At 45.9% G+C, this 24506-nt stretch overlaps 1 protein-coding gene across 2 annotated transcripts in view; it reads right to left on the bottom strand.

Moving 5' to 3' along the window:
- The window catches only part of kirrel3l (kirre like nephrin family adhesion molecule 3, like), a 33863-nt gene extending 10121 nt beyond the window's left edge, over window positions 1-23742 (bottom strand). For both annotated transcript variants that reach the window (XM_076737148.1, XM_076737149.1), the window contains exons 1-3: window positions 23089-23742; window positions 1817-1972; window positions 1049-1198 (exon numbers count right to left, since the gene is read on the bottom strand). In XM_076737148.1, the coding sequence (XP_076593263.1) occupies window positions 1049-1198; window positions 1817-1972; window positions 23089-23128 (346 nt within the window). In that variant the 5' untranslated portion in view covers window positions 23129-23742. The remainder of the gene's footprint in view (window positions 1-1048; window positions 1199-1816; window positions 1973-23088) is intronic.
- Between the last annotated feature and the right edge of the window lie 764 nt (window positions 23743-24506).

The raw sequence follows: 24506 nt of genomic DNA, 5'->3' as shown, positions 1-24506 counted from the left end.
GGCATGTGATGACCGCACTGGTCTGTGCTGCTCTGTGCAGGTTTGACAGTGACACACTGAAAGGTGGGCTGATGAACACAGGTGAGCTATCTGAATCAGTTCATTTAGTTGAAATGTTCTTACATCCCGCCTGTGATCTCGGTCTGCGTGCCTTTCCATGGCAACCCTATCTGTGCCACCCTGCCTGAATGAACTTCGATTCACAGGACAACAGGCTCTGGACTGAAAGCTTTGTGTTGTGCCATAAGCTGCAGCATCATGCCTGAATAACTGTTCCCTCTGAGTTCCCCGTCTCTCGTGCTTGTACAGTAGGTGAATATATGGACAATTGACAGGACTAATTAATGAGTGATATTCCTTTGCATGCCACCAGATGCCAGCAGTGCTTTGTCATTTCCAATTCCCACAAGACCTGGCCCTCCTCCTCCTCAAACCCCCCACCTCCTCGCCTCCACCTCTGAACGTCTGCGTGAAGAAGTAGATCACTCACATCACGTTAATGTAAAAACCGCCTTGCGGTTGACAAATGTTGTGGCTCACTGTAAAATGTGCTAACTGTGCAGACCCTGACTTTCAAGCGACTACGCAAGTCATTTGTGACTGCAGCAATCACATTATCCTAGACGTCCACAGTCTTGATTACTGCTTCTGAGAGCAGAGGGGTTTCCTTTTTTTTTTTTTTTTTTTTTTTCCCCTGGCTGAATCTCTTGGCTGAGCCTTGCTTGGTTCGAATTATACTTTCAAGACATGAATTTTACCAGGAAACTAGATTTACATTGGGGTTATCTTTGAGTGGTGATAAGAGATGGTTTTATGAATTGCAAATCACTTGAAGAGTGTTTTGATGTATTTTTTATTTATCTATGATGAGTTGGGTTTTGAATGTGATTATCTTTTGTGTATTGTACGTGTGTTATGTGTATATTTGTCTACATGCTTCTGTGCTTTGTGATGAAGACACTCCCCTGATTGTTCCCATGCGCTGCCAGCCTGCAGGCCTTGGCATGGGGGCTGGCTGTGAGGATCATGCATGAGCTGTGTATCTTACCTAGTACAGTGAGCTTGGCACGGTGGGAGCGCAGTGCCGCCTGTGTAGCCTGACACTCATACACCGCGTCATCCGCCAACTCTGCCGAATCGATCAGCAAGCTGTGCTCGCCTGATAGCGGGTCGCCCATTAAGGAATAGCGCGTCCAGCCTGCGTGAAACCAGCACAGAGAATAGAGTCAGAGACAAACAAACCAACCAAGAACAAACACATAATGAAAGGACTATAAAATGAACAGACTTGTGCCTTGAACAAAGGCGAGAGAAACGTGGCAAGGCTCTGTAAGACACAAATGAAAGCGAGCAGCACCTCACTGGGCCAGGAATTGAGTCGTTGTGTTAGCAGAGCAGCGTGAGGCTGGAAATGCAACACGTGAGAAGGCTGCTGCATGAGGAGTCTGTCCTTTAAACACAGACACAATAAAGATGGGGTGGCTGAGGTCAAGAGGAAGCCTCTCCACCCTCTCTCTGAGGCTGCCACACATTTAAATGTCAGTGCGTGACAAAAGCCAATTGATTATCTACCTTCCTACAAGACCCTTAAAATGCTAAGCAACAAATTAAAGTTCGGCATGTGCAGCAGTAGCCGACCTGTCAGTGGTACATTGTTCTCTAAACATTAATTTGCGTAAAAGTCCAGCGTTTGACAGAGAGAGACTTGGTTTCTAATGAGACCTGACATTGATCGCAGCAAGACAGACACAGAGAAAGCAGCAGAGACAAATGAGAGGGAGACAGACAGACAGATATAAGAGCGCAGTGATAATACCTGGAAGGTCTCTCTCTCCACCCAGCGCCAGGCCATCTTTGGTCCACTGTACCATCCCCCGATAACCCACAATGACGCAGGGCAGAGTCACCGACTGACCAGATACAACTACCTGGTCCTGGGGCTGCTGGGAGAAGTAGGCTGCTTGGGTGGCGGCTAGAAGAGAGAAAAGAGAGAAAGGCTCAGTGTGAACATAGCATCTCCTGGAATTCACATTTTCATGGTAGAAGATGGACAATTCATACTGAAATTTTTAAAAAAGCTATGAAATATACAGGCAGAATACTACTAATGGCACTTCGGAAAATGTGATGGCGGTGCATTTCTGCAGAGCCAGCAGAGATGAGAAAAGTGAAACCTGCACCGTAACGAGTGCGAAAGTGGAAGCATGTAAGAGAGCAGACTCCCATGAACTGGTCTGCTCACTCCCTTGTTTTCATGGCACTTTCTGAGAGCACGGACGAGGCTGACGTGTGAAAATATTATTTTTCTCCTCTAAAAATGTGGCTTCTAAGAGGAAGAGTCAGCTGTGCCTCATCACTTATTTAACTCTTTCCCAAGACCATATGGTTATATGCTCGCTGACATGAAGCAAACACACTTCTGGGGAGAAAAATCTGCCACTCTTTCTGCGTGCTTTTTGTAAAAATGGATGTTAAACAATCAAAACTCCATTAAAGTTCCCGGGGGAGCCATCCGTTTGAGCCTGCTGAAAGTCAGCGGAGACACCTGCCGTCGTTCCGCTGCTGTGTTTAAGTGCGGCATGGAGTCTCACTGGATTGGCTGGCCTGCCTTCACACGCATGCAAAAACACAGTGTGAATGTGAATCCACGGTTCCAAGTGTTTGTGCCACTATGCTAAAGATTGAGCATTACAAACCCTACTGGCAGGGGAAGATGGCAACACTCCAGAGGTAACTAATCCGTAGGGGAAGGTAGGAGGAGAGGGAGAGAGGCAGTTGGTTGGTTATCTAAGTGGGGTGTCTGTGTGAGTCGGGAAGAGGACTTTAAAAAAGCCTTCCCTCATTCTTCTTCTCTCTTTCTTTGTTGCTCAGTGGAGAATGGGAGAGAAGGGGGACAGAGGAAGATAAAGAGGGTTCTATTCAGGCAGTGCTAAGCCCCCCCGAACTGCTTCTCTTGGTGGGAGTGCTTAAACAGACAGGGTTGCCCCCCCTCCCAGCGAAGAAAGCCTCTGAAAGGAGGGCAACATACGGCGGCCAGAGACGCGCTATTGTCCCCTTGTCCCTCTCTTTTAATAGGCCTCTTCATTTCCAATCAATCCTGCTAAATGCAAGTTTAATAGCTTTTCAATAGCAGCTTTTCCCCCCAGAGGGTAGCTGGGATTTTCTCTCTCTCTCTCTCTCTCTCTCTCTCACCCCTTTTCTCTATGCCTGTCTCTTCCCCCTCTTCCTCGCTCCATTCTCCAAGTTTTTCTTTCTTTCGGAAAAGGGGGGGGGGGGCTCACAAGGTTGTTGGCAGTGTTTATTCGGCACTCAATTATCCACTTCATCTCGGGGTGCACCCTGGACTGAACCTTGTCCCTCGCCCCCCCTCTCTCTGTGCACCCTCCTGTGTCTGTCTCCCAACAGCACAATTAGAGCCGCCAAACAGTGAGTTCATCAGGAACGTGAGCGCGCCATGGCTCACACTGTTGTGGTTCTCAACAACTGCCTCAAAACCCATTTTCACATGTGCCCGGTCTCTCCATGTGGGCCAAAGGGGATGTTAATAGATAGTTGAACAGGGGGAAAAAAGATCAGAGAACAATGGATGTTAGCTCACCAATAATGTCTCCCTGTACATCATTTTACCAAAGCGTTTGAAAAACCTATCGAGCTGTGGATGCAAACAGGTAGGCTGTATGTGTGTCACGCACTGTGGATCAAAAGAGGCCAATTTAAGAGCGTCAATGAGAAGTGAAACGTCTTCTGGCTCAGGCTATTAGGCGTTTAGCGAAGGCTGGCATTTTCCCATCATACCTTCAAAAATTCTGTTTTTACCGTCTGCCTGCCTGTCCCTAACGTTCAGCCTTTATGAGCTATTGAGCGTTTTCATATGCCTCCCCGTGCAGAGTGAGTTGGGGATTTTCCTCTTTGTACTTGCAACAGTACAAACATTGATTGCAATTAAGTATCTTGCCCAGAGTATCTAAATGTTTACAATGGGTAATAATTCACCGCATTGGTTGATTGTTCAGATGGATTACATGCATTGAATTGTTTCTCTTTACCTCACCCACATACAATTTCTCATGCTCACATATGGCAATTAACGCCATGCACATTCACATATACAGGCGTGTGCAGGCGGACAAATATAGAATACGGCGTATGTGCTGTAGCGAATGTCTTCACACCATATGAGTGATTCATTGCTCTCCAGATCCCTTATTGAAAATGCTCAACAGAACATCTCGACTGGCTAATGACTCATGCCAGATTCCTTTAATTCCTCCTTGCTGAATTAGACAATTCTTTGACGGTGTATTAGCAGCTTAATTACATGAATACATTTCTGACGGGGAGAGAGGGAGGAACGGAACCAGACAAAGAAACAGTGGAGGAGAGGCAGTCAGGAGAAGTAGGGAGCTGTGGGTGTGAAGAAGCTTCTTCTTGGTGTGCTGCAGTGTCACGCGCTCACATGCATATACACAAGCGACACAACACCACCACAGCTTTCAGTGTTTCTACCAGACTCAAAAATGAGGAGCTTGTCTTTTGGCTGCAAGTGAATCACACTGGAAATAAAAAAGACTTGAATCCCCTTGAAATACCAACATTTCTGCAGTACATGTAGGTTTATTTACCATGTCGCCTTGAATGTTACGCAGGTAAATATATACAGTGTAGATTAGTTGTTCCACATGTGGCGTGCTTAATGGTACTTTAAAGGCAGTTGCAGTTTCGATTTACAAGTCCTCATCACGAAAAATGCAGCATTTACTTATTTCTTACCGTTGCTGTGTGTTTGTGTGAATGTGTGTGTGCTTTTCCATCCCCCAGCAACAAGGTCAAAACACATTTGGCCTGATACATTTTAATCCGGATTTCTCAAAATGGAATATCATTTCACGCCGCTGGATGCACATAGGGCTAAGTTTATGTGTGTGTGCATTTCTGCCCGACTGTGAGAGCTCAGTGTGTGTGTTTGCCTGTCTAAAACTGTGCCATGTATGTTTATGTCTGTGTGTGGGTGTGTGAGTGTGTGGAGGGTGGGGCAGTGGTAATGGGGAAAGCAACTTCTCAGGCACCGGAGGGCACATTTAGCAGTTAGTTTGACACAGTGACTTTGCTGTTTCTGTCACATGGTCCGAGTTAAGTGCAAAACAGCCTCTCCGACTTGGACACAACCTATTAAAGAGGTTTGTGTCTACCCTGGCACTGCCTGCACTCTCTCTCCTTCATCTGAACTGATAGGGGATACACTCACATCAGGAAGGATCAGGAAGAGATGGACAGATGTCAGCAATGATCCGTCCACCACTGGACATCTGCCTTGATAGAATTAGATTGAACCAGTGACTCTGTGTGTGTGTGTGTGTGTGTGTGTGTCTGTGTGCGCGCAGACTGAAAACGTGTATGTGTAAGCGTCAGTCATGATGCTAAAGACTGAGAAAGATAATAGCACAGCACATGACCTTTAGATAAAATGTGGATCCAGCTCACACACAGTGCAGTGCATTTACCACCAAGTCGCCACAGTCATAATCCGTTATGCCTTTCTGGTAATCTGACAAAAAACAAAAACCAGTATTTCAGGCCATAAATCAATTTAAGCCAGCATTCAAAATGTCACATCCTTCAAATAAAACATAAAACAACATCAGACTGTCGTTTTCGCAACAGCTCGGGCGATGTTCCCTGTCCATTTCCCCATGTTTTTACAATGACACTCAACTGAGGAGGTTCGTTCATTCTAAGAGGCTCCAAGCTGCGTTCGCAGGGAGTCCCTATTTTAGTCCTGATTTTATTCCATGTCCTCATTCCCATCCAGTGCAAAGAGTGCAACATCCTGTCCTGTGGGGTCTATAAATATAAGTGCTCTCAACTTGACTGGACAATTTGCTCTGTGCAGTAATAATTCAAACCGTTAGAAAATAGCGCCCGATATCTGCTTGGATTTTCACCCCAGTATGTGAGGCAGAATCCTGCGCCCAACTGGTGTGACTTTTCCACAACAAGAGCCAAAGAGGAGAAAATGAGGAGGAAAAACAGACAAAAAAAAAAAAGAAAAAAAAATGCAGCACAAAACAAGGCAATTGGCAAAAAAGTGTCAAGCTTGGAATAAACAACCCCTTTCCCCAAATGCCATCCATTGTGCCTTGTCTAGATAAGGCTTCTAAATCGGGCTGGAAAATGCAAGCTCCATTTCTCTCTGTATGGAATTATTATCCCTTTGTTTTGAGTCAGGCTCTTTTGTCTTCCCCTTCCTGTGTGTGTGTTTGTGTGTGTGTGTGTGTGTGTGTGTGTGTGTGTGTGTGTGTGTGTGTGTGTACAAAGTAGACAGCAGTGCTGAGGTAGCTGAACCAAAGAGTATGTCCCAAAGGGGACCCTGCACCCATCTCATGTTTGATCTGACTACTAAGCTCATTACCATGACTCCGACAGAACTTCTGAGGGCTTGAAGGGGGCTAACAACAGATACCACCCACCAGCTCATGGCAGTGTGGCACCCAACGCATGCTCAACTACATGTGTGAGGACCTCTGTGTTTTTCTTTGACTCGGGCCGTGGCAAACAGCTTCAGCTTGTGCCTCTGCAGATGGCCCTCTCTCTCACACCTTAATGCGTTCCAGCCTCTCTTCAATCCTTTCTCTCCCACGTTGCATTCCAGCTGCACTCCCACCCTCCCACCCACTCTCACTATCTTTTCTCCCATTCTGCGTTTTTGTGCCCAAATTGCAGTCTAACAGCTTTTTAAGAGCTGTTTTGCTGGCGTTTAATCCTCCTAGCCTCCCCTTTCAGCCTTTATTCCATTGTGAAAATCTTGGCTCAGGCCTAGACCCTTTTTAGAGAGTGGACCTGCTCATCCACCCAGCCCCCCCGCCCCTGCTGCTCTGTTGATACCCTCACCAAGGGCATTCCCTCTCATTCCTGCATCCCTCTACAATCCAACTCCATCCTCTCACTCCTCTGTTTATCACTCATATGTCTATAGTCAGTGAGCCGTGATCCCTGAAATCAATGCCTAGCAGGGCCCCTCTGAGAGTTATATAAGGTGTTACTAATTGTTGAATTGCTTTCTCCATGGCTCTTTCTGCCATCGCTCTGCTTTTCCAGACTCTGTGTCAGCTGTCATCTCCTGCCAGCCTCTCCCTTGCACTCTCTCTCCCCATCTCTTCCTCTCGTCTATTTTGTACCCCCTGTCCCTTTCTCTTGGTCTCTGCATCCCTGGTGTGAAAATCACAGGGGTTTGTGTCAGCTTGTCAACACAACACTCAAGAAAGCGGGGTAGAGGGAACAACAGGGAAAAAAAAAAGAAAAAAAAAGAGCCACTACATGTTAGAAAGACCGGAAAAACTGAGGAAAGGTAAAAATGGAAAAAGTGGGCTCCTGTCAGCTTCCAATTGCAAAGGAGCGGGCCTGAGAGGGGATTGATGGAACGCTGTAATCAGTCTGTCTCTGTGGCTGTCACCACGAGGTTTTTCTCTGCTGGAATAGGGCACTGCACACATCAGGGCAGCAGTGAGGCTGATCGCATGGGAGAGCAGTGGCAGAGTTTTTCTCTGGGTACCTGCTACAGCAGATGCAGTGGATAGAGTAATAGAGTGGTATGCATACAAGGAGGGGAAGAAGGGAGGGAAAAAAGGAGGAGGCTGGTGGGAAGGGGGGGGACCAAGAGTGCTGATGTGACATACTCAGTGTGTGAGTGCATGTGAATGGTTCGCAGTCACTGTGCTGCAGTGCCCGTACAATGTGCCATAAATACACTCATTCTTTTACTGTCTTCTCAGACTTCCCGCACACACACGCACACATAGATGCACACGCACTGTCAGAGGCCCATATCTTTAGGGTTTCCAGTGGGCAGCAGCATCTCTCTGAGTATAATTCTAGCACAGCTTTTAAACAGCTCCCCCACTCTGAAGCCAAGAGCCAAAGAGCTGACTCCATGTAGACAGATAGCAAGTGACTGGCTGGCTGGCAGGAGGACAGGAAATAAAAAGCCATATAAAAAAAGAGAGAAAAGGGGAGGGAGTCAGCGGTGGTGGTATGAAATTGTCTGTACACATCAGCCAGCAGTGTTGACAAGATGTTGATTGAGCTAGTCTTGTCATTTCGTGTCATTCCTGCTCACCCCCTGGTGTTTTCACTGCAAAACAGCTGCTGGCTGGATCTGTGTCACAGTTCCAGCCCTTTTCTGTCCCCTCTGCTCCTCTCTCTCCCTCTCTCTGTCTCTTTCACTTTTTCTTTCTGTATCCAAATTTCCCTCTCTGGCTCCCTCCCCCCCTCTTTCACCAGTGTTTGGATGGAAGGGCTTTCAGTATAATTTACTGTGCTTTTAAATCATTAACTTCTTGTGCTGTTTGCAAAAAGCTCTGGTTTAGTGTGTGCATAACAGCTGACACAGTGGATGAAACAGCAATGGTGCGCAACATGTGACGGAAAGGCTTCTCAAAGATGGGACAGGAATCAGACAAAAAAAATAATGAAGTCAATCTTTTCATTCCCTGCTGAAGACGTGACAAGTGACACAAATAAATATATAAACCAACAATAGATTAAAAATCCGTAAAACAATGACGAGATCATGTTAAAATTGCCTCCATCTCTTGCTTTTTCTAAAAGGCAGCAGAAATGAAAACAAAGGAATTCTCTACATAGATTCTGTACTGGGACTCTGGGCCTAATGCCCTGGAGTGTCAATTAATTTAGTCTAGGGATTTGCGGCCTACTCTTCCTAATTGAGCCCGATGGAGACCCCCTTGGCTCTTCACGATAGGAAGTAGTGCGCTTCATAATTAATATTTTTTTTCGCTTTATTATTATTATTTTTTAATGAGGGTGGTAATGTTGTAAATGTATGCATCTCATTAGAGTAAAAGGGCCATCTACACTATTGTTCACTTCTGCAGTGTTTGCTGCTGGTGAGATGAATAACAGAGACAACCTCATTCAGAAGCAGCAATGGCACATTGAAGTCAGAGCTGTGCTTTTGTGTGTGTTTGAATATAAAACAGAGCTAGCTCAATGAGAGTCTCATTAGTGTTGCTTAATATGTGTGCTTTTTAAAGCTTAGAGGTTAATGCCCGACTTGCCTCCATTTCACTGGAGCTCTCTTTAATTTGACGCATAATTCTTTTTTGTCAGCAGCTGACAAGAGCCCCTTCAGAGAAAGCAGCTGAGCAGTGTTGTGAACTTTGCATCCAACAGGAACACAAAGGCACAAAAACACGGCAAATTAAACCTGTTTAAAGTGTTTCTCTTCGCTTTCCCTCTCATGCTCGCTCCACGTTACAGACAATATTTCAGAACTATCCTATCTTCCCATCTCTCTGTCCGGAGAACATAACTCCTGGCGATTAAACAAATTACCTCCTCTCCCAGGAGAGCCATGGATCCAGTGGAAACAATAAGTGTGTGATTCACAATGCTGCCACCTCTCTGTTCTTACAAACAGCCTTCAAATTGCCCTTTATTAATCACAGTCTGTGGTTAGTCTGTGACTAGAATTCCCGTTCCCTTTGCATCTCGAGGTGGAGAAAAGGCAGGTTTTTAATTCAACATCAAATTCTTATTCTGCTCATCAGATTGCCGGTAACTTGAATCATTCCTTTAAAATTACTGATGAGCATGAGCTTCCAGAACACAAGAAAGGGAGGGGAAAAAAAAATGTTACCTGCAGACCTCAATACATCCTGCTTTGTGTTGAGAAAAAGAAGGAAAGGGGAAAACTAATTTCCTGAAACTCCATTTCTTAAGCGTTGATTAGTAAAGGAGCATAATTAGAGTGAAATGTGAAGTCAGGGTTTTTTCAGATTGCACCGCTTCCTCTAGAAAAATCAGGCCATGATTAATGAATAAATGATTAATGAGCGAACTAATTAATCAATTAATTATTAAGCAAGCACTCTGAACAAGAAACGGGTAGGATGACGGTGAACAGTGGATATAAGAGATGGTTAGGTTGTGTGTTGGAGAAAAAAGGATTTAGGATAATCTGCCTGTTTGTTCTGTCAGTTTGTTTTGTCTTCTGTTACAGGGGAGGATGAGGAAGAGGGCGGATGGGAGGAGATGGCAAGCTCAGCCCTCATCTTGAGCTTCCCGAGTCTTGTGTGAGACAATTGACCTCAAAATACAGCTTTTGCAAGTCGCCCCCCCCCGACCCAGCATATCTTGGGGTCAGGTCGTTAGGTGACACAGTAGCAAAGCCTGGCATAACATTTGCAAATTACAGTGATTATATTTGCAGTGGGCCACGCGAGCAATCAACAGCTCGAAAAAAAAAAAAAAAAAAAAAAGGAGCGAGTAACGCAAAGTTCCCTTCTGTTACCAGTCGTCTCTCCACCCCCTGTCTTTAACTAGGACACCCCATCAATCTTTGATAATGTGCAGTGTGGGTCTCTCCTGTGTGACCAGGCTGATGAGACATCACAGCAGGGATTGATGTATGAAATGCTGGCTCCGAATGTAACTGTGATATACTGGACCGTTTCAAGTCAAGTTTGACCTTTTTTTCGCAGATATTAATCGCTGCAGTAAAAGAATATATGTGTGATATATCCCTCCCCCTGGAGCTCCTCACACTTTATTCTTTGGCATGGGCTTCTTCTATACCTTTAGCTTAGTGGTGGTGGGGGCTTTTTCAAGTCTGCCAAAAGTCCCCAGAGCTGCTGCACAACAGGATATGGGACACAAAATATTATTTTATAAGCGGATGGGTTTATTGTTTCTATTAAAATGCAGCATTACTCTATAAAGCTGCATTTTCCGCACCTCCCCTTGACACCCGGAAACACATCCTCAAAGCGCGGAACATGAGAGAAGGATCTTTCATCCCTGCATATCTTTCCTGGCGTTTACTGCTGGCCTTATTAACAGAGTTGTGAGTGACAGAGGCAGAGAGTGTGCTGGGAGAATCTCAAGGGGCTTTGATGGAGGCAAGCGATGGAGCTGCAGCAAGCTGAGGGCAAGATCATGCTTACGTTTATCCGCTCAAAGTGCTTTGTAAAGTTCTTTGTCTACCCACTCTTTTCCCTAACGCTCCTTTTACTTCTCCGTATCTTCTAGTCCTTTGTTTTTTTTCTAACAGCCACTGGCTGGACTAGTGCTGCATTCTGTCCTAATCACACCGTGGCATTGCAGATTTCCTCAGAGTCAACTGGGTGTGAATAAGTCTTTGTCATGCTGGGTGGGTCGGCTCATTGACTGTGAAACCTTGGACATATGGTGGCTGTGTGTTGGGATGTACCACGGCAGAGAATGCGGTGGGTTGGGCTCTTGACCTTTGCCTTTAACACCTTAGCGGCTGCACCAGAGTCTGCGGCTTGATGAACTTAAACACTTTATTGTCCAGTCTGCTTTGGGGTGTGTTTTCTTTGGGGTTTTACTCTGGATGAAGAATGTACGGTTCACAGTAGGGGCAGATGTGCGCTATGTGACTGTTTTACCAAACACATAGCACGCGCCTTTTCTCAGCCTGCAGTGACACACACACACACACAGACGGACACACACTTTGTAACACAACGATTCCACAGGAGGAGAAAAGCAACGTCGGACGGTAACAGTGCTTGTATCTTTGATGGCCAGACTTCTAGAGAAATCTTTTGTCCTGGTGCGATAAGACTGTTAATTAAGTGTCTAACAGAAACGTCTACAGCTTCCACTGTGGTGACATTGCCACCCAAACTGAACCACATTACACAGGGAAATTAGTTCAGCTTCCACCCTCATGTGTGGTCATCGTGAAAAGACAACAAAGCAAACTTTAAACTTTTGAAGCATGTCTCTCGAGCTCTTTCATGCATTCTACCTGTCTGTCTGCAAAACAAGACTTTCTTTGCAGGTCACATTTACTGAGAGGCCTCAGGTTTGGGCCTCTGATAAACAAGTGGAGCGTTACATGCTCTTAAGCCCATCTGGTGAGATGATCGATCATTAGACAGAGTGTGGAGATAACTCCCTCAGCTTGCCTGCTGGCTACCACTGATCCCATATCACCCTCGCAGGATATGGTATGAATCACAGGAAGTTGAGATCGATCTATATAGATTGTGCCGCTTGATTACAAATGGAAAAAAAAATCCCATTTGGCTTAACCACTCGAATGCCCCAGAGTCCGGCTGTTTGTGTGAATGTGCGGGTGTGTACGCCGTCTACGCGTGTAAAATAATAACTTTTTAACTTTCTCCTCTCCTCTCCTCTTTTACCAATTTCTGATATTTGTTGAGTCCTCTCTACAATCTGTCCTACCTTCATTCATTTACTTTGCTCAGTCCATCCTGCTCTTAAATCTCCCTTCTTGAGGGAGTCGTCTTTTAAATCTTAATTAAAACAGACTCCAAACCCCCCCACCCTCCCAGGGGCTGGCTGAAAGCAGCTTAGAACAATCAAGAGGACGGATTAGAAGTGAGAAGAAAAGAAGAGAAGAGGAGACGCAAGAGGGAGGGAAGGGGGGGGAGAAAAAAACAACAACGAGAATGGAACGGCACAGAAAAATATTAAGAGGAGCTGGAGAGAGAGAGAGAGAAATGACCCCTTTCCTTCATCCCCCTGATCCTCTCTCCTTCCCCCTTCGCTCTGTCTCTCCCGCTCTCTCAGGGCTCCGGAGTCTTGGCCTGACCTATTGACATTCAGCTTCTTGGCAGATTAAGCAGCGAATGGAGCCTCTGGAAAGGGTAAACACACTGGAGGAACAATGACCAACAGGCGGCAACCTTATTGGATTCTAATTAACTGCCAGGAGAGATGGCTAGGGGCATGTTAAGTGCTGTGGGACACAAGTTAGAGCCCCAGACCTTAAGAGCCACACCTCACATCACCTACACTCCCCTCTTTTCTTGTAGATTGTCTTCCTTTAACTTTCTCCATATCTCTCTATCCCTGCCATTCCTCTCTCTTTCAGTCTATTTGCCGGCTGTTCCACATATGGCCCATGAGAATGGCAAGCGGAGGCTTTTAAAGCACTCCTCGGAGAGCTATTTGCCATCCCTCTTTCCTCGACCACCTCTCCCTTTCTTTCTCCCCCTCTTTTTTTAACAAGGTGGAATGAGGCTCATCCCCCAGAGGTAGCTCTTTGAGCGATAAGGTTAAAATAGGCTGAAAAATTGGGAGAGATTATTTGATATTGAAGAGATTGAATTATCTGGAGTGAGGGAGAGGGATGAAGGAGAAATCATTTTTTCAGCATCGCCCTGGGGAGGAACTCTACCAGAGGGAGCTAAACAGGAAGAAGCCAAGGTGTGAACCTCGGTGGTCACATATCTGAAAATACAACCAGTCCTTTTGTTTTTTCTTTTTTTGTTTTGTACTCCTATGCCAATTAACCAGAACGTTAATTTGAGCATGAATCCAAGCAGGTCTCCCTGTATGTGTGAACTTTCTCACTGGTGCAGTGGGCCCTCTGTCTTTGAGTGGTCCCCTGATTAGGCCAGCTCACAATGGTGCTGTGGTTTCTGGGGTCTCCTGTATGGAACCACAAGCACTAATTAGACTGGTCTCATTAATGGGTAAGTGTGAGAGAGACGGCCCTGGCCATCACGTGTTGAGGCTGACACAGTGTTGGAAAAAAGCAATGCCCTGCTAGAGACAGGCCATCGTCACCTCAGCAGGCATATAAAGCAATTCATTAATTGGTGTGAAAACAGCCACACATGCGCAAACACACACACCCCTCAACACAAATACACATACTAATGCTATGGGTATCCTATGAACCCGATGCTTGTTAACACATTACCTGGGATCAAAGAGGCAAAGGCTGGAAGGAGACAGGGCTGGAGGAGTCATTATTTGTCGAGGAAAATTGCAGCCCAGTGTTATGTTTGTCCTTCGAAAAACCTGGCAGAATAGAGGTCTCATCCGTTTCACAAAACGGACGGATCTCTTCCCTTGTCACCATCATGTGAGAGTCTTTGAAATCCCCTGAGTACTTTTCTTTTTTTTTTTTTTAATCAAAGCTGGGAGGAAATGAATCGGAGCTTCAGTTGTGATCCAAGCCCGGAGGTATAGAAGGGATCCACATGACCACTGCCCATTTCCACACCATTACAGCAACAGTCATGGCTGTAATAGGTTGAATTGGGCCATTGATTTCTCTCATGCACCCTCTCTTTCACCCAAAAAACTAGTCGGTGCCAGTTCTCGCAGTTCTTTTTAACAAAACATCACATGCTCAAAGACAGCGCACACAAAACTTCAACTTAGCCCAATGAAAGAGCACACAAACTCACATACAACCAATACAATATGTCCAAGCTCGAGTTCCTGGGGAGTTAAACAAAGGACTGGGTTTAAATTGGCTTTTAAAGAACTCCCCAGCACAATCAGGGAGTTGACTCGAGCTACTATAGTGTGTCAGAGGACTGCTTAGAAAAAGAAGGGTAGTTAGGCCGAGGTCTGTAGTGCAGTGAATGGCTTATCTAAAGTGTGACGGCTCAAGAGCTTCCCTCGACCAGCTTCAACAGGCCTCCAATCAGGCCTGACTGCCCCTCAATCTTTGGTCAGCTGTTTTAACTGGCTTGTGATTGAGTGGCTTCATTAAGGGCCTATTTATCTTCCCCTGTATCACAGCCCTGAAAGACTGGTGACATGCTCAACACACCCACACACCGCCTACACATGAACCTGAGCAGATGCACAACTGCATTAGCACAAGCACAACATTCAGCAACACAACAACAACAACATCAACACATCGGCTGGCTACGAACACGCTCCTTTCATTCCTCTCCAAGCTGGTGCTGGTTTTAACAAACTTTCAGCTTCACTTTCTCTTTCATCTACATTTCTTCATCCAGCAGCTTCAGGACGCCACCAGATCCTCCCAAGAAAACTGACCCAGGCCCTGCAGGCTGTGATTCCTTCGAGGGTTTGGCATGTGGCTGTGTTGAAGAGTAATATCGCCAGAACAAAATAGCAGGCCAGGTCAAATCATGACCCCACACAGACAGGGACCCTCCCAAACAAGCCACAACAAATAGCTTTCTGTAGCCTCTCCCTGCCTTTGATCTGAAGAAGCAGAGATGAGATCTGTCTCCTCTTTCCTCTCTTCTCTTGTGGCCTTTTCTCTTTTTCTTTACGACTTCTCCACGCATCTCTCTTTCCTCTCCCGCTGAGCAGGTGTACTAAATGAGGTGACTATTCCAACAGCATTGGGCCGCACCTCAAAGTGCAGTCTGTGAAGAGGGCTTTTCTCTCCTCCCCTCTTATCTTTTATCCCTTCCATCGCCCCATCTCCTTTACTCTCGCTCTTCCTTTCCCTTTATCCCTCTCCATCCCCTTTACTTCTTTTAACATGCTCCCTCGCACTCTTGAATGTGAAATAGAGAGGGCCATGCTTCTCATCTATTTGAATTCATCTACACCTCCCTGTCTATCTCCCTCTGTGCATCTCTCTCAGCCTATTGTCTATTTAGCTATACGTCTAATTATGCTGTCTCACTTATGTAATTAGCACAAAAATAAATGGCTGCCGTGGCTTTGTCTCTCCCCTTCACCCCTCCCGTTGCAGGCTCTGAGAAAACAAATTATGGAGAACAATAGGTACAAATGGCTTCTGCACCAAACCACATGATGGATGCAGCCTGGCTTCCCTGCATCTCATCCCTTCCTTTTTCCCTTCCTCGCTTACTCTCTTTACTCTCCCTCCCTTCTCCATTATCTCTGGCTCTATATGTCTCTGTTTGGAAACAGGGGAGGACTTGAGCACTCTCTCGCCCAACTACCCTATCATTGTATAGCTGTATCATCTGTCTTCCCTTCTTGGCACTGACACTATATTCACACTGACATCATATTAGGCAAGGTCCTTTTTCCATCTCTTTCTTTCTCTTTCTCGCTGCTCTCCTCTCTCTTCCCCTTCCCCTGCTGTTGTCTCCACTGGCACTCTCTTCTCTCTCCCCCAGAGAATTCTCACCACGACTGCAAAGCAAACGCCTGGGACTTTCTAAAGCAAACAGCCAGCATCCTGTGCCGCAGCCCCATCTGTGGATAGTCTGAGCAGGGAACAATCAGTCCCTCTCCTCCTCTGTTTCGTTCTCTCTCCAGCCCCCTGGGATCTGCACAGCGCTAGGATGCCTCAGTCAGACGGGTGCAATGTGCTGGAACAATGGTTGGGCTGCTTCCTCCAGGAGGGGTGTTAGGTTCACCTCAGCCAGCTTGGGAAGCACTTAGCCATGTGTTCATGCCCTCCTTGCGGCGGCTTCGCTGGAATGTGGCAGAAGCAAAAACGCCTCCCACTGTACACCTTCCTTACCTCCACCTCATACACCCCCTATCCACAACTCGGCGCTCACACACTCACACATGCACACACACAACCACTTTCTGCGTGTCCAAGCGTACACCTGAGATCTAATGCTTAGCCTGAGGTGTTGAAATATCAACTTTCTATTAATCCCCCTCAGACTTGCAGTCAGTTACACCTTTGTTGTTTTTCACCTCTGCCATGCTGGAAGAAAAACAGCAGGTTTGGTTTACACCAATACAAGCATATCCATTACCTGAAATGCTAGGCTCCTGGCAGTAAATCCCTTTGACCCCTCTGCCTGCCTTTTCTTTCTTTTTCTCTCTCTGCCTCCCTCTATTCTCATGCTGAGCCCATTACTGTCTCTGCATCGTCTTTCTCTGGCCAAACAGACGGCAGGAGAGAGACACACCTTACCCTCCTACCGGTTCAACCGCCACCCACCTGAGCCACCCACACACTACATTGTTCCTCACGTCTCCTCGCAGCTCAATAACATTAACATGTTTTGCCATTGAGGGAGCCGCAGTTAAAAGCCCGATCGATAAGCTTTGACTGACACCCCTCAGTTGATAGCAAATTGGCTGCCTTCTCTCACAGACCTCCCACGGTGAGTTTCTCAGCCCTGTCCGAAATGGAACAAATGGAAATAAAAGACATCACTACGCTTTCTCCAACCCTTCACCCAGCCTCCTACAACAACACGGCGAAGTCTTTCATTGTGCAGAAGAAGAAGAGACACAGCCAACCCACTATTTTGGTTAATGGTTGAGTCACTAACACAATATTAGCCCCGGCGTTCCAGGCAGTTTGAACTGACAGGAAGGAGAGATGAAAAGAAGATAAAGATGGGGGGCTTGACTTTAAGGAACGAGAAGCTGGAGCACTTAGTCCCACAAGGGTATGCCCTGTTTCCGTTGCTGATAAAGCAGGCAATCTCTTGTTTCCTTGAATGTGTTTTTACCCCTAGTTGGTTAAGGAGATGACATGTTCTGAGAGCTACAGCATCATTAATTAGACAGTTGGACTTTGACTAATCGCTCCACAAAGGGCACACAGCCCTGAAGATGCCAAACACTCATCTCAGCTTATCATCCTCTGCCCTCGTGTGCGCCCTTGACCTCTGCGTGTGTGCGTTCAGGGTGTTGCTTCTGTGGGCTCCTCATGAGTCATTTCTGGATGATGTGCATGTGCAACACTGTCTCACAGCAGTTTGTCAGATAGTCAAGAAATTAAATCTTTAGGATTCTCAGTCAAGTTAGCAATAATAAATATGCAACAGGCAGTTAGACTTTCAAAATAAAGCTTGCTGAGAAATGATTCAGGTGATGGTCGCACTTTGATTTGCTTTAAATGCCAAAACTATGAGTTAGGTTTAGGAAAAGATTATGGTTTGGCTGCTTCCTACTCCGTACGCGGGCTTTCTCACTCTTCATACTGATTAATTTGAAAGTCATGCTGAGTGTAACATTCGTGTCCATGTACACAAATCTAATAAATTCAGTCATGTATCAGTGCCCTGATACTGGGCTGACACCTGACAAAGCCCTGGTACCCCAAACAAACTATTTCAGATCTGACAATCACATAAGCGCCACTGACAATCGCATTTCATTTAAGGAAAGGAAAAAGAGAAGTTAAATAAATCGGCATCTAGTGTTAAATAAATGTTGTCCGATGGTATTCCTAACTGAACTTTTCTTTTTCTTGAGCCCCTTCTCAGCTGCCAGAATCGGTCTCCAGCAGAGCTATCTTTAATATAAGGTTAAGGAACACGGCTGGTGAAGATAACACAGGAACAGATATTGCTGCAACGCAGAAGATAAATTTCAATTTGCTGTTGGTTTCTGTGTCTCGGCAGGAGATATGAAATTCTTGTCTTGCAGGGCAGGAATTGATTGGAAAATAAAAATGAATGTGTGGTCTAGTATGTCTGCAATTTTTCTGTTGTATGTTGGTTTCTGGGCTTAGGGTCCTTTGAAATGGTGATACATCTCTCTAGTAGGAAGTGACACTTGCATTTTGGGGGAGATAAATGCAATCCAAGGCTTTCTTAAAATAGCTGCTACTGTATAAACGTGACCATTTCCCTTGGGGGGGCTGTTTTAATGGCATGCACAGAATCCCGGTTTCTCCCGCTCTCTTTCCTTTCCATTACTGTGTTTGTACTGAAGAATAAATGAGTAAACAAATTTGCGCTGTCCCCACCAGTCTGTATACTGATGATACAGCCTGAAGTGCTGTAATTGGGGAAGAAGTCTCCAGGCAGTGGCAGGAAGCTGACATGGCCCCTCCATTGTCCTATTCCCTGTCATTTCCTCTCCGGATCCTCTGACTGCCCCAGAGGAAGACAAGGTGAGGATGTGCAGAGACAGACACAAGGAGAAAGCGAAGACAAAAAGAGGATGGGCGGGCGGAGGTAAAAATAATACTGCAAGAGGTCAAGTGCCATCCACTGTTTGCTACCTGGCCACTTTGGCTTCCTGTGCTGAGCCATACCAGCGTACACATCCAGTTAAGTTGCTAACAGCTGATAACAAAGCCTCAGGACACACTGCCAAGTTCTTTATCTGTGTTTGCCTGCATGGCAAAGCTGATTAGAGACAGGCAACATTATGAAGCCCCATTGTTTCCTTTCTCCTTCCAGTTTCTCCGTCTGTACACGTAGCAAGTGCGTGTGCGGCAAGGCGAAAGGGAGGATATCTGTTTATGAAGAAAGGCTGAAAGACAATGGCATGTGTGCGCGGCACGTCTTCAGGATGTGGAAAAAAACAGCAGGCCATAGTTTAAGAGCTTGATCATTCATTATTGTCTGCGCGCGCCTGTCTGCATGATCAAAAGGTTTGTGAAAGTGTAAATCTAGAGGCTTTCTACCACCCTGATTCCAGAAAAGTTGGGACTTTGCGTAAAAAAATGTAAATAAAAACAGATTGAAATCATTTGCGAACAAACTGTTTTCTGACAACAGTTGTACAAAGTGTCCTTGAGCCCATGCAGTAATATCTTTGATACAATCATGTTCACAAAGTGGTGAAACTTGCTCCATCCTCGCTTGTGAACAATTGAGCCTTAACAGGATGCGGCTTTCATACCCAATCATGATACTATCAGCTGTTACCAATGAACCTGATTACCTGTGGAATGACCCAAACAGGTGATTTCGGAGCATTCAACAACTTTCCCAGTCTTTAGTTGCTCCTGTCCCGACTTGTTTGAAACATTTGCTGTCATCAAATTCAGAATAAGCAGATATTTACAAAAATCTATGAAGCTGATGAGGTCAAACATTAAATATATTGTCTTTGTACTGTTTTCAATTGAGACTTTCTGTGGAATCAGGGTTGTACAAGAAAAATGTAACAACAACATTCAAACATAAAGTTTTTAGTTGTTTGGTTAAAATGCTCAGGAGAACGAAAAATACACGTCTTGGTTCTAAAGATGGAAAATATACCTATAGCTACAACAAATGTACAGATCTTTACATTTGACTAGTGGCCCCAAGTGAATTTAGAAAATTCAGAAACTACGTTCAATATAACACCCCGGCAGCAAAACCATTACACAGAGCTCACATAGACAGAAAATCAAAGTAGGCCAAAATTCATCTATATCTTTGCCATGACTGTGTCTCCTAAATAATGCAAGACACTTCTGTTCAAGACTCAGCTGTGTTCGGATTCTGCTGCGTCTGCACTACTGTGCACCTCGTATCTAACGCTCCTCACCGGCTGGCTGGGGTTCTTGCCGCCAAACTTTCTCCCACTCATCCACTTTATCCTCAATCTCGGCATCATGGAAGGAATGGAACTGATAGAGGGACGGAAATGGAAAACTAAAAGGAGAGATTTGAGAGAATGTGTGTGTGCGTGCGTGTGTGTGTGTGTGTGTGTGTGTGTGTGCGTGTGTGTTTGTGTGTGTGTGTGCGTGTGTGTGACAGAGAGAGACACGAGAGTAACAAGATGGAGAAAAGGTTAACGATGCTCAGCGGTCTTCCTCAGTGTTTCCTTGCTGCTTGTCAGCTTAATCATCAACAAATAGCTGAGTCTTATCCCTGCAACAAGAGTCCCCTCCCTCCGTCCTCCATCCCCCTCCTCGTCTTAAGCTGTTTCCCTCTGCCCATACGGACTCCCTTCGCAAGAATTCAAAGAGCAGCAGAAGGGCTGATCATAAAATATGCACACTTCCCCAAAACCAACCTCTTGGGTCACGCTGCCACTGCGTCCACAAACATATCTGTACTGCATGAGGAAGAGACAAATCTCTGGTAATGGGAAGGGATGATGGGGTGGGGAGGAAAGGGCTTGATCAGAGCTTATCACTGCCTCGGCTTAATATCAGTTCTCTGTTTGTGTCCGTGTGCGCCTGCATGAGGTGTGCGTGCGTGAACGGGCTTTCAACCTTTGGCGAAAGCCTGGCAGCCCCCTCCGGCCCATTAAGCAGATACGCTCTCATGTCCTCGTGTCCCACAGTCACACATTCTGCAACCAGGCAAAGGAGTTGTGAGAAGAAGTAAGGTGGAAAATTTCCACGGCGTTACACTATAGTGTGACATGACAGGCAACACGACTTAAGAGGAAGGGAGAGAAACTTGTAATCTCAGCTCACAGCCTTTGAACTTGGCCCGATGAGACGCAAGCGACCCAAAGCAAAAGGTTCCAAAGAAGAGCTCACTGAAGATTACTCAGAATACTGATGCAGTGTGGAATCCAATTCCTCTGGGAGCCCAGGGGACTTTCCGAGAAAGTAAATTATCAGTGTTGTACAAGACTACATACATACAAATGTGTGCTATATGCCTTACACACATTTCAAAGTGAAGCCATGTGCTGTGGCCAGATTTTTATACTGTTGAAAGCTGGCACAATAAATGAGGTCTAGGGTCTCTTAGGTTCTAATTAGGGCAGCTGTTACCATTTTCATTATTTGTGAGCGTGTGTGTGTGTGTGTGTGTGTGAGAGAGAGAGAGAGAGACGGAGAGAGAGAGAGAGAGAGAGAGAGAGAGAGAGAGAGAGAGGAGTTGTGTGTGTGTGTTGGGGTCGGGGGAAATATGCCACTGTCTGGCTACCGCCCCTTCTCATCCAGCTGTTGCTAGTCTGTCAGGGAGCAGAGGTCTACCGGTGTCATATCCCTCCCCCGGGCTTTGAATAATGACAAAACCATGCGGAACCGGGGCTGAAGGTAAAGATGCGCTCACAACAAATGGCTATTAAACACGCTTTGCCATTTACAATCTTGAAAGCTATTAAAACTACGCGTGATGGAGCTACAAGGATTGTGATTTCATCATTCTATCTTTTGTACATCCCAGAGATGATCTGGGTCAGTGTGGTGCTGTTTTGTATTCTCTTACATTAAAATGTGATTATTTTCTCTCACATTGTTAATACCATGCGTGAGTTTATCAACTCTGAAAAACGCTGATAAGTCAACAGTTGCGTGTTGATTGCTGAAAGCTTCTTTGTTTTGCATCAAGACATTTACAGCACTAAATTAATAGGGTACATTTTACCAGCTGCTCAGAGAGCCTGCTTGTTCATAATGATATATATTTATACTGAAAAAAAAACAGATGTTCTGCTCTCTGTCACATTCTATGCTAACTGTATTACACCATCACTTTAATAATTAGATGGATGCATAAAGCTGGAAAAACTACCTTTACAGGCGAGACATGCATCAAATCAAACACTCAACTCAAAGCAATTTGTTTTCCAGAAAACACACTCACAATCTGACTTACATTTATACTGGGTCGTTTGAGTATAAACACTGTGTACGTTTTTCTTTCTTTCTTTCTTTTTTTTTTTTTGACATAAGAATTCATAAACAAAGTACTGTCGTCAACTCAACTCGGCAAACAAGACGCAGCAGGGGGTGGTGGTGGTGTGGGGGGCAAACAGGTGCGTTTTGCCTGTCCCCCGAAAACAAATGCTGCCCCTCTCCGTCTCACTCACACTCACTCTCTATCCCCTTTCTTACCCATTCTCCATCTCTCCCCCTTTCACTCTCTCCCTATCTACCTTGCTCCGTCACAAACGCATATGCCCGCGAGACAGTGCTCCCCCCATAATAGACCGTGGACCCCTTTATCTGTTTACGCACCGTTCACAACGGCCACGATCGTGTTGGATTACGGCTCAGAGACAAAACTTCAGAGCAACAGAAGAGTCCACATCGTTCCAACGGGACAAACCTCTCGCTTTAGATTTATGTTGAGTGGAAATCAATCTGGGGACCGCTGACTAACTTCGGGGAAAGGGGATGCGCAGCTCTGCACGGCGCCGTCTCATTTCGCAGCGCTTCGGTTGTATTCTATTATCCTCACCTGTTAAAACATCCAGTCGTTTCATTCTCAGTTTTAAAGGAGAATTTCTTGTGAATGGACACACGGGCGTACACGCGCAGACACGCGTACACACGCGTCGCAGTCGGGAGCAACGAATCCCCCGGGTGATAAAATAAAATCTTAAACTTTCCGTTCGTGCGCCCTGCATCCGTAAGCTCATGCCTACCCACTAAAACACAGAGATCGCCTCTCTCTCTCACACACACACTCGTCCGAAATCTGAACCTGAACAGGGACAATCACCGCTACCCTGATCGTTACGCAGTGCCACTATTCTCTGGTGCTCCAGCTCGGCTTGCAGACAGTGAAACCTCCTGATGTAATCACTCTTTAAAAACTAATTAAACATTTACCGGCAATTAGCAGCACTGAATTGCAGCACTGCAGCATATCAGTTGCCTCTGTGTAACAGGCGCACTGGATGGCTTGACGCAGCGCGCCAGCACGGAGCGCGGTCCGTTCTCTGTCCAGCAATAAAGACCTGCAGATGAAAACAAACACAAGCACGTCTTACCTGTGACCATAAGGCAAAAGATGAGATACAACGCCGTCATTTTAGCCGCTCTGGGCGCTGATTGTGTTGCGTGGAAGGATTCACTCGCTCCGTCTATGCGACTGAGATGGTTATGGTCCACCGCGGCACCGGAATATCAGCGGACGGACAAGCCAAGCGCACAGGGGCTCGTCTACAATAGCATCCAGTTTAAATGAATGACTCTGAATGGTCCGAACAGTTTGGAAACTCTCGGTTAACAATGCATCTCCATAGTTGGTAACTTTCCACACTGCATCAGCTTCTCCTCCAGTGTCCGTTCCCCGTCACGCCGGCACAGCTTTTGCCTCTCACTGCGCTCTCAGTGAGTCCATTAGTGAATCGGGCGTTTCAGTCAGTAGGTTCGTCCACAGTCCACTTTTAACCTACTTGGGCATGCTGCGCTCGAAAGCGATCTCTCCTCCTCGACAGTGCGCAGTGATAAACCCCGATGAAGTTGCCTCTCGCCCCCTCCGCTGGAGTCTCTCACTCTGTTCGCACTGTAACACACTCACTCCTTCCCTCTCTCACACTCTTCCCCCGTCGGTCTCCTCTGTTTACTTCTCACTCCCTCTTGCCGATAGGAAATGCGCACTGACAGTCATCTGGTGGTGGTAGGGGGTGTACACCAAATCTGGCAGGAGCTGAGTCGGAGGAGCCCCTCTGCCTCAGATGCTTGCCAGGGGGGGCCCAGCGGCCCCCGCCCCCAGGGGCCCCGCCATTGGTTGAGCGGGCGTCACGGGGAGGGTATTTAAAACATTTATTCCAAGTTAAATGACTGCCCTAACATTTTTGGGTGGTGTAGCGCACATGGAGACTTGCATTCTATCCACTCATGCATGGCCTGTTCATTAGTAGGAAAATGTACTTTCTGATGTACTCCAGAAATATTTGTTTTTACATTTCACTCCCAATCACCAGTGTTGTGATAGCAGTGATGGTAACAAGCTCAATATGAGCCTTAATTATGTTCAGAATGTTTAATCCTCAACCCAAATCCACGTACCTCCATTTCACTTTAGAATTGCAGCTTTGTGATTCAATCGTGTTGAGACTTTACAATATGAGCTGAAGTAATACATCAATCACTCCACTTCATGCTGAGGTTTAAGAAATATTATCTGCGGCCTTCCCTGTATGCACTACCTTTGTCGTAACTACACAGAAACTTTTCCCTCTTCTGAATGAGGCTACCAGACGAGTCCTTTGCTTTTGCCAATCGTGGGTCAAATTTTGATTAGAAGAAAATATAACCATTGAAAACTGGTATCCAGTTCAATCTCTTCCCTCCATTATCCAACAGCTTTTGGAAATGAACTGAATCATGTGTGAGTAGCTTTAGAGCAGAATCAGCTGCGGATTCTTTGCCTAATGGTGAATTGATGACTCTAAAACCTCAA

This window comes from Chaetodon auriga, chromosome 8 (assembly GCF_051107435.1).
Source record: "Chaetodon auriga isolate fChaAug3 chromosome 8, fChaAug3.hap1, whole genome shotgun sequence".
NCBI classification, from domain to species: domain Eukaryota; kingdom Metazoa; phylum Chordata; class Actinopteri; order Chaetodontiformes; family Chaetodontidae; genus Chaetodon; species Chaetodon auriga.
This window is presented reverse-complemented; position numbering and strand designations above follow the sequence as displayed.